Source organism: Corvus moneduloides, chromosome 18 (assembly GCF_009650955.1).
Source record: "Corvus moneduloides isolate bCorMon1 chromosome 18, bCorMon1.pri, whole genome shotgun sequence".
NCBI classification, from domain to species: domain Eukaryota; kingdom Metazoa; phylum Chordata; class Aves; order Passeriformes; family Corvidae; genus Corvus; species Corvus moneduloides.
In genome coordinates, this window is record NC_045493.1 from 6,623,434 (window position 1) to 6,638,486 (window position 15,053).

Below are 15,053 nucleotides of genomic sequence, written 5' to 3' on the forward strand. Positions count from 1 at the left end.
CTGTCACTGCAGTCAAAATAAAATTAAGGACAACAGAATTAACATAACTCAGGATGGTCCCAGAAAAGTCCTGAGCATTATTCAAGCTTCACCTTGCAGAGGGGACCCAGCTCCCTCTGCCCTGCATTGCCTGTCACCTATGGGGAGAGCTATTCACAGAGTTCCTAAGGATAGAGTAGTTGCTAGATGTGTCTAAGTGCTGCCTAGGAGCCTTTACAAATATGGGCAGCTGGACTCTCTTAAGGACTTACATATAAAGGAATTTTGTATTTAATTTGCAAATTTTAGGAGAACATACAATCACATTTACAGCAGCAGATGATGTGACTCAAAATGGCAGACTTATGGTCTCTGTAACTTCTGTTATTAGAATCCCCTTTTTAAAACAAAAAAAAAAAAAAGAGGAAAGAAGTCTCTACTCTCCCCTAATTTAGCATGTGAGAGCTGGCAGTAACATTCAAATCCAAAATAAGTTGTATAGCAACTTGATCCAGCAAACTGCCCCACACGTGCTTAGGCTTAAGATTGCGAGTAAGCCTAAGAATGTGGGGCCCTGAGACAAGCACTTGTGTTTAATTAAAGCAAAGCACACTGCTGCAGAGTTTACAAGCCATCATAACACAGCATCATGAACACCAAGACCCCATCCCTCCCTCCCTCCTCAGTGCCAAGACACGGTACTGCGCACACACACACTCTCTTACCCTTTCCTGGGGCTCCCAATAAAAGAACAACATTTTTATATTGCAGTACTTACAGAGCAACCAATAAATAGTTGGCTCAAAGTGACACAGAACATTTTTAAAGGACTGCAGGCAAACACCCATATTAATGTTACACATGAACAAGGCCATTATAACTTCAGTATCTTTAAATTTTTCCTCATTTTAGTCCTCATTCTGCTTTTGTACATTGGAAAACAAGTTATTCTCAATCCCAGATTGTACACTCTCCCACGTCTAGGTCTACACATTTCAACAGAGCAGAACTGTTTCCATTTATTTAAAATCAGGTGACTAAAAAGAAGTAATATTCCCATAGAGTTTATGTTTCATTTCATTCCGTCAAAAAGCTCAATATGGGGCTAAATTTAAACAGACTGAAGAGATGTGATGAATGATCTTATAGGGGTTACACTGGGGAGGGACACTGACAAAAACCAACAAAAACTTCAAATCATAACAACCAAAAAGACAAATTATTGCTGATATAATAAACCTACAGGTTTTCTTGCTGTGCTTCACTTTGCTCTTAGATTGGCTAAGAGCAGCTGCAGCCCTGATTGCAACATGCAGCACTTGACAGAACATTTCACTTGACTGAACTTTAAAGAGTAGCTCATAAAATGTCATTTTTCTTCTTAACAGAGTGAGACACAATGTCCAGAGGGAAACAGTAAAGCACAAAAAAGCAAGTGACTACTTACAACTGTGATTTGTTTGTGTTGGGTCCCGAATTTGCCATGCTAAGAACACCACGTCCTGTGTGGGACAAATTTGGCTTGAATTCATCTTTGAAAGGTTTTCCCCAGTAAGATTCTCCTCCTTAAAAGAGAAAAAAATGAGAGAAGAATAATGTTTGTTTTCATTAGTTTCCCACTGTGTTTTGTAGCAGGCACTGACATTAAATTCAAGGTTTCCAGCACTTCCAGTCCCAATGTGTTAATACATTGTTACCTCACCCCTATCAATAGGCCAGTATTTGAGCATGACCTTGAAATCTGATGTTTGCAACTGGCAACACATTTCTGTGCCCTCACACCATCAGCTGCAACAGACCACACTTCATCAACAGCTTCATGTATCCTGTGCTGAAGAACAGGCAAGGATTTAATTTTTTACTGCTGGTCCACCATAATTTTTCTCTTTTGAGACATTAAGTCTTTAAAACTGGCTTAATGACAAAACAGAGCAAAGAGTTACCAGTTTAATTGCACTCTGGATATAGCACTGTTTTCAGAAATAAAATATCAGGGAGATGAAACACATTCATAGAATCAACTAAGAATAGGAGCTATAAGCTCAAATGCTTAATTCTGGACTGAACAATGAAGAATGACAATATATGGTGCCCCAAAATAAAAGGCAAAAATCAGACATTTGGACTAGATACCTGGATGATGTAAACACTTAAATGTGAAGGTAAAAAGATGACAAAAATTGCACGAACCCCAGCCCCAGCCCTCCAAAACTGATTTCTTTTCTGCAACTGGACAGAGAGAGGGTCCGTGAGAGCTCTCCTCCTGGCTGTCATTTTTACATTATTTATGACAGATCTGACATTTTCATTTGCACTTTCCTCCAGGATCATTCTTAATAAGAAAAATGAAGGCTGAGATGAGTCATAGTTTTACAGTCAAATCCATAATCTTGTTTGACAAACCATGAAAAAATATTTCACCTTAGGACAGTATTAAAAATAAAACAAACAAAAGTATCCAAACAGGCAGCAAGACTTGTCCATCTGCAGAACTGGCTCAAGAGCCCTTCAGAGTAAGTATATCACTGGAGAAGCAGGAGGTCAGGGAGGGATCTGTGGTGCTCCACAGCCATGTGCACACATAGCACAGAAAGCAATTTGATGATATGGCTGCACATACAAGCAGCAAATAAAACCAAGGAATGAATCAGGCTCCTACTGAAAACCTTACCCAAAAAATCACAAGAGTGCATTAAATGAGGAAAGAGTTCCAGACAATACTGTGAAAACAAAGCATCACATGTAGACAGCTGCAACTGCAACTAAGTGAGAAATTCTGGAAGAAGCTGACCCACTTAAAAACCCAATTAATCATATTCAAAAGACCTATTAATAGACTTGAGTGTTGCCTGCTCTGCAGTTTGACAAGAGGTGGCAAAAGTGGACAAACCCTGTAGGGATTTTCTGTACAGGAGTACAGCAGTGGTTACTTCAGCAATCTCTGGCTACTGAATGTTTTAAGATCAGCTAAATTACATCAGCTTGATCCCAAATGCCAATCTTTTCCAGTAGCAGGTGACAGGGATATGGTACAGTTGCAGCCAGCTCTAGAGGAGCTTGTGCTGTCTGAAGTTTTCAGAGGATACAGAACATGAGCCCAGTCTGCTGAGATGGGACACAGCAGCAAGTGGCCAAACCCATGAGTCTGCTACACCCTTCATGTGCTTCCAGCTGATGCTGGAATTACAGTCAAGCTGCTGAAAGAGAGTGGAATCAAGCCTGAAGCCTTCACTGGTCAGAAAAATAATTCAAAAGGAAAGAGAAAAATTGTGAATGACAGAGAGACTCTCTCTTTCTGGCACAACAAACAACCAGACCCAAGAGCTTGCAGACAGGAGCAATGAGCCATGATCTTTAGGTTTTGGAATATTTATTTTTGTATGATTTCATTTCGGATCATGGACTGCAGGTCAGAATTAATCTCATATGTATGAAAGCTAAGTTTGGCTCATTCTGATTCTCTGGAAAGACGCGCTAATATTTTAGCAGATAGTTACAGCCCCTGCTCTGTCTGCCATACAGCTGTTTCCAAGGCTAATTCTGTCTGCCCGGGAGCTGCAGCAGGAACAGGGAATGGCCTGTGCAGCATTTGCCTAAAAGGCCAGACGTTCTGTGAAGGACATAACTGAGGTGTCTGTGGAGACCCAGCAGCACAGACTGGCAAAGGGCGGTAGAGACGCTGCAAAGGCACTCAGACAGCAGAGCAGGCACGGCTTGGGGGTTTTTGTTGTTGTTTTGGTTTGGGTTTTTTTAATAATTTAAGGGAATACTTTTTTTCTTTTTTCAAGGAAAACCCCAAAGTACTTTCCTTAAATTAAAAATAGCCTGAATGTGCTTTTTGTCAAACTCCTGCTAACCTCTGGAATTATTCCAGGCTTCAAGTATCTGCTTGAAGCAGGACTAGAAAGAACAAGTCAGAAGATGGCAAGTTACATCTATACATTTTTTTAATTACTGAAACCCAGCATGACTTTCTCTGTGAAGATTAAGTACAGACCCCTCATCCGTCTAGGGCCATGGCAGCGCAGTGCCTAATGCTCAGCTGGAACAGGGATTTTACATTTTTACATTTTACTATCTACATTAGAGCTCAATGTAAACTTGGGAAAACCACTCACAGGTTCCAAACCTACTAATAATTATGAGGTGTTTGTAAGTACCTAGCAGATTTTACTGTGTTTATTCTCAACACAGGTGGGAGGTGTGGATGTACATTTTCTGAAAGCAGAATGGATGCAGACAGAAGAGGTGGGAGCACGGCAGTGTCTGGCTCCAGTCTTTTCACATTTCACTCCCTGTATGTGCCATAAAGAGAGGAGGCTCCTCCTTATACTCCCCAAATCTTCCTCAGAGTGCACACAGATCTCTGCTGGCTATATTTGGAGTCACGATGATGCAAACCCCTCACCCCAGTGCTGATGTACCAGCCTACAAGCAAAGCCCACGGAAAACAAGAATTGACTCTGGGTGTTGGATTCACGGCTGGCAGCACTGCCTGTCACTTCACCTCCCTCTCAGTTTATCTTCCGTCCAAGTGGAGCTGTGTGCCTACTGGACTTGCAAATCTTTCTCAGATCCTATTACAAAAAGTGCTGGAAAAAAATTCTGTGGGCTTCTGTGCTAAAAATCAGTTCACATGGCAGCAGCCATGGCCCCAGCATGTACTGCAACTGGCTGGATTGGTGTTGGGAATAATTAGAGACCGCACATGGGCACATGGGCTTTGCTTGCACAAAGCTTGCAAAAGGAAACGGGATTGGCCACAGAAATACACTGGCATTCAACAGCATTTAACCTGCACAGTGTCAAAGCCTTCAGAAGCTAGAAAGAGTTTTTGTACAATTCTGTAAAATAAAAATCACATGCCTACTCAGATACACATGATTCAAAGCTGAAGGAAGCTGGGAGACAATTCCACACATTCTCCATTAAAAAAAAATTCTCTTAAATTAAAGATGTGTTTAACTCATTCTCACACAGACATGAAATGAAACAGACCACACAGCTCTCAGAAAAGAACATTAATAATTTCTGTGGCTATCCAGAGCAGCAAGATATATTTAGCTTGTACTGAAGCATGGTTAGTTATTCAGTCTTGTATCTGCACCCTGTGCTGATGGTAAACAGGTAAACAGATCTAAACTGACATCTGAAGCAATCACATATTAGCAACTATACAGAAAAAAGCCACATTTTCAGATTGTCTTTTGAACCAAACCAGATTACTCTTCAGTAGTCTTTGTTCCTACTAAGAGCATTTAAAATTTTTTTGAGGTACAATCACAGAATTGGTACAACTTCCTTGCAAAGAGCTGAGAGATGCATCTAAAGCTTCAGAAATGTAGCATTCCAAAAGCCAGGTGTGGGCTGGGAATCATCATTCATGACAGTTGTGATTTTAAATAAATCCTTCCTTTTTCTGGCTTAAAAGTTGCTAAGCAGTGGTAAGGAAGTGGGAGGGTTCTGATTCACAAAAATGATGGCTTACTTTCTGTAATTTTCATCTTGTCATTTGGAACAACGAGGTACATAATAACATCTGACACTTCTGTAGAGCTTTCCAAGTGAGATTCTGGAATCATTTTGCAAATATGAAAGCCTTAGCTCAGGCAGTAAGTGCTTCTCTCTCTCAGATAACAGGACATGGTACTCAACTCCACAAACCCGAGAGTGGATTTGCAGAGGGGCTGCAGATTAAAAGCAGTATATTCTGGATTAAAAGGTCTTGCTCTTGTCCTTTTGCTGACATTCAATCATGCAAGAAAAGGGACTCTCAAACTGGTACAGTTTAGGAACTTGCAATCTTAGGAAATCACATTGCATTGATCAAGTTTGTCCAGAGTCCTTTGCTATTGACATTTCAGAGGAGCTCTTCTTGCTGCCAACCAAAATGCAATTCCCATCTACCAGAGGTATTTCATCCTGGACTTTTACAGCTATAATGTGCCTCCTTTGTGCCCTTCTGGATTCATAAATCACAGGCTGATTCATGAGACCTTCCAACAGGCTGCAAGAAAGAGTAGCTGAAAAATGCCTGTGCTGCTTTGAAAATGTGACGGTTTGCATACAGTTTTCCCTTTTTCATACAAAAGGGTTAGGACATTAAACCTATTTTTTCTACATGCAAATTTTCTTCTGTTATTTGGAACACTGAAAATACAGAGCAGCTGCTCCACTTGCACGACCATGAGTTAGAATTACTCACAACATTCAACCACTTACTCGTTATGAACAGCAGGGAAAGAGATACAACACAAATCTAAAATTCATTTTCAAATAATTAATCATTACAAAGAATGACCATGACTCAGCTTATTGCTCTGAATACTGCCTCTATGGGTGGTTATTTTGTTAGAAAATAAATAAGCTGCTGCACTGCAATAAAATTTCTCCCAGTAGTCTTGTGAAACATTAAGTTGAAGGCTGTAGGAAAATGAGTCTGGTCCTCCAAACCAGTGTCAGCCTTGCAGGACTGTGTATCTGACTGCTCTGGCAGTGCAGGTCTGACAGCTCTGCTAAGGTAAAACTCTATTCCCCACTCTTTTCCCAGGGTGGTATCTCAGCTCCCAGCTGCCATAATGCTAATTTCCGCTCTGCTCCATTCCAAGGTTAACTGCTGAGTACCAGGAATTAGTTGTCCTTCACGTGCCTGCTGGGTCACATTTACTTTTATGACAGTCCAAAAGAGACTCAAAAAGGACATATTGGGGAGCTGAATAACAAACAACAAAATAAGGGTCAGTACTGCTTACAAAGAGGACAGTTCAGCTAGAGTAGCCATGGGAGAGGATGGTCAGTGACAACCAGCTTGACATTTACCTCTGTGAACTGTTTCCAAAACACAAGCACACTTAATCCAGGTGAGCCAAGAGCACAGTTGCAGTCTGTGTACGTGTGACAAGTAACTTTATGTCATGTTGTACTAATTGTGCCCAAATCCACCCAGAAGATGAACAGTCCTGGGCTTAGTTAGCAATGGAGTGGGTGATCATCTCAGCATCTGGGGGCTGCAACCATAAACCTGACACCCTGACACATGGGATGAATGTCAGATGACAGAAACCAAATGGTGGGAAGATATTCGAACCAGTCTGTTCTACTTCCTGAAGTAATGAACAGAAATAATTAAATAAATAGAAGAAAAATGTATACAGGCTTAATGCATCTTCCATGTATAGATTTGGAAAAGTTTGTTTTTTGGGGTTTTTTTTCCAAAAAAACAAATAAAAGGGCCAAATATCTTAGCTAGAAACCATCAGTTAAAGCAGAAGGTTCTGTGTGGATGAGGAAACAAAATATGCTCTTTTTGTTCTGAAGTCTTCCTACAACAGGCTCTAATAGAAACAGTTTATAATATTGACATTTAAAGGGTAACCTCTAAATAGTCCTCCCTATTGCCAATTGAAGTATCTGGGAAGAAAGCCCTGTTCTGTTCTCATATGCTTCTCTGATATTACAGAAGTCAAGTTATTTACTTCTAAAGCCCATTTAATCTTACAGACTTTTTTAGCTTTCAAAGGTGCATCTTTTTTTTTCCCCTTCTAAGAAGCAGTGAGTCAAAGAAATACTGAAATCCCTTCCAGCAGAAGAAATAAAAAAGGGGAATTTATCCTGCAAATTACAAACAGGCCACAGGCAAAAAAGGTACAAAGTACTGAATCCCAGTGCTTCACTGCAGAGCTTTCCTAAAGTGAATGCCTGCAATCACATTAATAATTCATAAACCAATGGAGTAAGATTTTTACAGCATGGGAGCCCAAGAAAGCATCAGTCCATCTGCCCTGCTCAAGCAGTGCTGCCGAGCTGAACCCTCCTCTGGCTGCCCTGCTGCCAACAGAACATCAAGGCTCAGATCTGGCCACCTTCTTATACCTTCTGGCCATCTTCTTACCTTGAGACACACAAGTGGAATTTCTGCCTCACAGTCAAGTGCCCTGGATTTATCTGGTAGTCAGGAACAAATCCTGACAGACTACTTGCACTCTGTGAACTGTCTAAGCAGCTTCATTGAAGTATTAAACACAAAGACATGACAGTTCCAGAGCAATCTAGCAGCCCACCAGGCTCTCCATCTAGGTTTTCTTGTGATATTATCATATTCAACAAGCAATTAGGTAAGGACATATAAAATTCAACTGTCTTCAAAAAATAAAAACCATTCAGATGCAAAGAAGACATTTGCACCATTTGGACTCTACACTAATTGCAGCCAGTCTCTAAAAATCTGCAAGACTCATGTCTATTTGAGTGCACACTGTTCATTTTATTAGAACTTTAATAGTCCTGACAGATGTTTGTGAGACATCTTGCCTGCGATATATTCATATTTAATTAAGAATGACAAGGAGGAAAACAAGATGGAAAATACTAGAGGTCATTAGACTCCCTTTTTTAAGTGAAAGAATATACATAGGAGGATTTTCCTCCTATGTGCTTATTAGCATTTCACTTCCTACTGGCAAAGCCAGTGGAGCTGAGTCTTGCCTTTCAGTGCAGCAGTGATGCCAGTCCTCTGCCCCTGTTAACTCTGCTGTCTTACAGCAATTCTGCTGTTTGCACAAACAGAAACAGGAATGACACCAGCAAGTTAATTTTCATTCCACAGCAGGATCTGAACTCCACCCTGCAAGGGTGAGAGGTGTCTGAGTCAACCCATTAAATCACTCCTGTCTCCTGACACCTCTTTAATTTCTCATTTCAAAAGATGTTCCTAATTATGTCTTTTGGGATTTGAACCAAAACTTTCCTTATAAAAAAATCAAATTGCATTTGACAGTCCAAGCATAGATGGTAACAATTCTTGTTAATGGGTTTTTGCCATCGAAGCACTGAGCCTTCAACTAGTCTCAAATCCTGCAACTGTTGATTATCACATACACTACAAGAAAAGCTGTTGAGCAACTCACACTAACATTATTTACAAAGCAAATAGAGCTAAAGTATTTAAGCAGGTGAGGAGCTGGGTATGCTGGTGACAGCCTCAAGTGGGCAGATACAAGGTGCAAGTGGAAAATGAGCAAATTTACAGCAGTGACCAGAGGTATTACATGACACATCTCCTGTGGTGGGCAATGCTCTGACACCCTTCAACTGCTCTGCCTCCTGACCATTCCTGATATGACTGTTACCAGATCTCCAACTAAGGGAGAAAGAACAGGTGGAAGAATTTTGTAACAGGGATCCCTAAAAGTTAGAAAAAGAGCAGCATGGGCTTTACAAGGCAACTAGCTGGGAGAACAGATGGTGTCTGGCCAATCACCAATTCCAAGGCAGGTCTCGAGTATTTCATTAACACTGAATTTGAAAGCAACTTTGCATGAATGTGTTTCTTCCTTTGTTTTTTGCCCTGGAAGATCAGCTGTAAAACCGTTACAGTTTTCATTTATTTATTTTCTGAAAGAATAAGGAAGCAAGAACCGCAAGAATTCTGCATGGAAGAGTGCCCAAGCTTTAGACTGAGAATATACAGATGAAATTTTGAACATAGTCAACATGCTCATAAAAATATATTAATGAAACCTCTGTTTTAAAGTAAACACAATGTACCACATATCATAATTTAGAGAATTTTAAATTAAAATTGTCTGGAAGTAAATCTAACGACCGAGCCCATGAAGTGAGAACAGTTTACTTGACTCAAACTTAACCTCACCTGTTCCTGTTCCAGTCGGATCACCTCCTTGGATCTGCAGAATTAAAATGAAATCGATTTTACATATGTGTCTGTGTGAAAGACATCAAATACAAACCATAAAAGCCAATTCTGCTCAATTTTCTGCCTTCTATACTGTGTTATGTTGACAAGTCAGCAACAAGGAAACCATTACTACTTATTTGGAGCTGCCTTTATCAGCTGGTTGTCATCCCCGGCATTGCTTATCCATAAGCAGAATGGCAGTTTTATAAAAGTAATAGGTCTTTTATGGGTAAATAGGGAAAATAACCAGTCTCAAATGAGTTAACCAGATCATCCTTTTTATTATGTGCTGAATCAGAACCTGCTTTTAAACTGACGATGCACTGCTTTTGGAACTGAAAAGGCTTTACGTTTTGCTACCAACCCTCCACAAGATGGGAAGGCAAGAAAAGAGGGAATATGGAATATTTTTTGTATCTGAATCTGTATCCCACTCACTATCTTCAGTAGGAAAAATCCTCATGTGAAACCAATATTTCAGTAACAAAATTAATTATGTGTATGAATCGCTGTACATGCAGGACCTACAGAAATAATATTCAATACTCTAATGCCAGTGGAGGGAGAGTGACACAACCAGTTTCAAAGTAATAGCACAGAAGGACAATTTTAGTTGTGAATTTAACTATGAACTGAGATATACAGGGCTGTCAAAAGAAAGAAAGGTTTTTGTAGGATGACAGGATGGAATGTAACATCCAGTGATGTTCTCTGTGAGATGTGCTCTGTCTTCAGGATCAGGTTGTTAATTCTTCTGAAAGGAAGTTACAGGGCAGCTACAATATCCTAAGCTGCCTGGACTGTAACTCTGTAAATAAAGATCTTTGACTACCAAAGACACATTCAGGAACACAAGGTGTTCTTTAAATCCTTCACAAGAAAGCCTGGGCACCCAGTGCTGGAGCACACTAGGAAAGGAAACAGAAATTCAGATGCTTGCTTAAGTTTCATCTGAATGGGATTTCAACAGGCCACAGAATTACTTATCCAAATTAGCATTTCCCTCTCTCTCCTTCTGTTCATTAACCACCCACCCACATCTTGGGGAAGATAACAAGAGCCAAGGCAATGACTCTTCAAGGCTTTGTCTGGAACACCAGCAAATGCAGTGCTGAATGCAGTGATGTTCTGAGTGACAACATTAGTCAGAGACAATTGTTAGTAAGACCAGTAAGGACACATGGCATAGGTTATGACAACCCTAATTCTGAAGGTATATTTAATATACATCTAGTGCAAGTTGTCATGCATGGAAAAACCTAAACCTGAGGTAAATTAAATGTATCTGATATTTTGAGTACATCACATATTGTGCATTACACAGGAGTTTTTTAACACTCACCACAAAATTCCGAATTGATCGGTGAAAAATTGTTCCATCATAATAGTTCTTCTTGCACAATTTGATAAAGTTTTCACATGTTCGGGGTGTCTGAAAGACAACAGGAAGTTTTAATTAAGCACAACTTTTAAACAATCATGACAGTGGTTACAAGAATCACTTTTCATTTGTGCCTTACAAAGAAACAAACATGGAGGACTCAAGGAGGACAGAGGCTCTGTCTACAGAAAACAGCCTGTAATATATGTTCTTTTAAGGTACACTAGAGAGACACACATTGTGTTAAATAAATTAAACTCAGATGTTCCAATTAGCACAAAGAAGTGTTGAACATTAGCTCAGGTAACGGGAGTTCCCAGCTGACATCATGATGGTGAACACAGGTAAGCTCAAAGACTTGCAAGTAACTTAGTTCCAGCAGTGCATCACAATCCTGTTCCAAACGGGTTTCTAGCACTGAAAAATGTTGATTTACAGAGTGAGAAAAAACCTGACTTCTCTGCTCCACTATTTCAAAGTGAGCACGTTGAAACTAACTGGAAGAGAAGCATTCAGTCCTCTTCACCACTTGGAAGTAACAATGGGACTGACCCAAGTCACTGGAACACAGGAAAAATAAAAAAAACCAAATCATTTTCAAAACTCTAAATAAAAAAAAAAGATGCTAAATATACTGCCAACTTCTAATTCACTTTTACAGTGCAAATTAAAGTTATTTAGTGAATTTATGAGCCATGATATTCAAACAGTACCTTCTGAAAAACTTTACCGTCCACCTAATCATCCTTCCACTGTAATTGTATGGATTTTCTTCCCTGCAAATCTAAAATACCTTCAGACATACAAACACAAGTCCAGAAACAGCCTGTTTTCTATACTTGGACATGTTTTCCAGCCCCACTGTGGATTATGTGCATAAATCTATTCCAGTTTTACAAAAGAATACACCTAACTGAGTTCTTACAGGCCTTAAAAATATCCTTATTGTTGTATGTGCTGGCAAGTAAAGCCCCAGTATGAGCTGCAATGGCTGTAAGTGAAGACACACAAGACTTGTTTTTGTGAAAGGCACTGATTCACTTTGCACTGGTGTGACATCACTCTTGGTCTGGGAGCTGCTGAGAGACAGAGACTAAGCCATGCAACCTGATGTGACTTAAAAGCAAAAAATCCAAGGCCAGCCTGATTATAATAATTTAAGGATGAAATAATCTCTATGTCTTGAAAAGCCAGTCCATACAAGTATTCATGTTGAACCCGACAGAACTTCAGTTTCTGTATTTTCGCATCTGAAACACAATCATTCTCATCCCGCTTTATTTACACTGAAATGTCTCTTAATTTTCCAAACAAACTGTACCCATCATTACAAATTCTCTATATTGATTCCTTCTTAATTACTCTACTCAGATGACAGTTGTCAGCTGGGCCATAAGTGAAAAAATTAGCAAATTCTAATCTTACACCAGCCATTATTTCAGATTTCCTACAGAATTCATTACTGAGCTAAATGGTAGTGGTACCATAATGGCTTTATGGTAGAATGTCACCAAGACACGTATTTTGGTGGCATCCTGAGGGCAACTCATAAATAATTATATTCCATTAAAATTGTGTCAAGCAACAGGAGGTTTTCCTACTTCTTCAATGTTTATAGTCAATGTGAATTCTTTTCCTTTGAATTCAACATATATGCTTTAAAATAATCTTTGTACTTAACCTCTCTAGTAAAATTCAACTCCTGCAGAATCACTTGTGCAGCACATGCTTCCTTTGTAAGACAATATCATAACAGCCTTGATCCTAGTGTTTTGCTATTAGTGAAAATGAAAATGTGAAAAATGTCAGTAAGGATAAAAATAAGTTAAAAATATTTCTTTATGAATCAGAAATGGAATCAGCAGCTTTTAGCCTAAGGCACTTTATCTCATGAGAGCCAAGCACTCTTTGGAGAGAGAGACATAGTTAATAAGTTCTCGAGGGGGAATATAGCAACCTGTAATTATTTTTTTACAAAAAATGAAACCAGGCAAAAGACTGAGTCCCCTAGGAATAGACACCAAACCATTTTAAATTTGCACAAAGTTGATAACCCAATACAGATTTCCTATTTATTTTCAAAACATGATTATAAAATATACATCAAAAAACCCGGCTCGAGTAATGTATTTTTTATGCAGGACCTGTGCTGACCCTTGTCTCTAAATGGATTTCTAGCTATTATACCCTTTCCCAGAAATAAGCTTTTCAAATGCAACTTCAGAAATATTCAGTATACATGCAATAATCATTCCACTGCAAGGTTTTCTTTAAATAATTGCCACCAAATTGGTTCCCATGGTCACCTCATGCATCACAGAGATACATTTGGCAGGTAAACAGTTCCTTAGCAACATTACCACTACCTTTTACAGTGCTTTTTAGTAGACACAAATAAGAAGATTTGCATTTAATCAGTAATAAACCCCAGTTTCAGTCATGCAGTAGGTCTAGAATATCTGGCTCAGATTATCTGATTTATTCAAAGCAGTTAATGTTCTTGCCAAATCTCACACTGCCAAGCACATTTCAGGGATTTTTTAAAAGGAGCATTCTGTCCAAAGCAGGAGAAAAAGGCTTGAGGTTTATGGGGAAGGTGCAGATCCTCAGTAATGAAGTTGTGCTCTGCACTGACCATACAAACAAGGCCAGTCTTTGAAGTCTTTGTTCCAGCTACAAACACTGATGACAAATACACATACACAAACCTGACTTTGTTATTTGATGTAAGATCTTGTGGCAGATGTTAGACTCCCAGTCTCTGAATGCAAAGCTGTCTCCTTCTTCAGAAACTTCCTGCACACCACTTGCCTCATACCATTTCTGAAGGAGGAGGGGATGGTCAAGGCACCTGGAAATGCAGGAGGTAACGCCGGTTTCTTGTTGTCTCACCACTGACTCTGTGCTTCAGGCTCTCTGTTTAGTTCTGGCTGGTTTTGTCTTAAACTGGCCTCAACAGCAACAGCTAACTTTTCCCTCTTTATCCCTTTTACATTAAGCAGAAATGACTTAAATTATTTTATTCTGCTGACTATGTCTTAGACCTATATGCAAGGAAGTTGAGGGAAAAATGCCACCGTGTTAACCTGATCTGAAACCCACCAACAGAAAACATTGCTTTAAACCTACTGCAATATCTTCTCAGAATGATGCTGTGATAGTCCTAAAAAGGAAAATTTTAAAATTGTGGAAGGTTTCTGACTAAAGAGCGTGGCAGGACAGCCCTGAGAAATCCTCCTTTTCTTAGGTCAAGTTGGGACCATGTAAGTGAATGCAGTGTCTCTATGATGTCCTTCAGCTTAAAGACACTTCTCTTTCCAAATGACAAATCATAAGAAAAAAATCTTATTTATACCAAAAATGAGTCACCTGCTCCAACTGTGCACTCCCTATTTATTTTGTAGATGCCAGATAACTGTCTTTCAACTGCTGAAAATTCACACCCAAGACAAGCAGTAAAATTTTAATAAATGCTTTGAGACAGGAATCCAGAAGAGTACTTATCCCAGAAGATGCCACAAATGCTTTGCTTGGCTCACAGATATATATATTTAATGGGGCCACAGCCCAATGGTTTTCTAAGTAGGTTTAAGTCTCCATTTAGCTAACACACTTAGTAGGTAACTCTGCATGGAAACACCAGCACTCTACCAGTTACTGTGCCCAGACAAATTTCAGAGTTAAAGAGATTGCTACAAAGAATGACCCTGCAAAAATAGCAGTGACAGAAGACTGTGAAATCACAATACTGGGTGAACATTGAAGAAAGGAATATACAATTTAGAAAACCAAAGCAAAACAGAAAAAAACCCCTAACTGCTTACTACAAACTTCTAGGATAAATGCAGCTTTTATCCGAGCCAATTTCAGTTTCCATTTTGCCAGCAAGGGTGGCTCCAAGCCAGGTAAAATTCATCTCTCCTGCTTTATCCCGAGACCTGTAGGGTGGGACCAACCAGTCTGCAGCTGTCCTTTCTCATTAGTTACAATGGGTCA

The 15,053-nt window shown here is 39.5% G+C and overlaps 1 protein-coding gene across 1 annotated transcript in view; it reads right to left on the reverse strand.

The window, feature by feature from the left end:
- Positions 1-15,053, reverse strand: part of PPIL2 (peptidylprolyl isomerase like 2) — a 67,474-nt gene that overhangs the window by 14,670 nt on the left and 37,751 nt on the right. The window contains exons 13-15 of the mRNA XM_032127928.1: positions 11,019-11,108; positions 9,632-9,665; positions 1,427-1,544 (exon numbers count right to left, since the gene is read on the reverse strand). Coding sequence (XP_031983819.1) covers positions 1,427-1,544; positions 9,632-9,665; positions 11,019-11,108 — 242 coding nt within the window. The remainder of the gene's footprint in view (positions 1-1,426; positions 1,545-9,631; positions 9,666-11,018; positions 11,109-15,053) is intronic.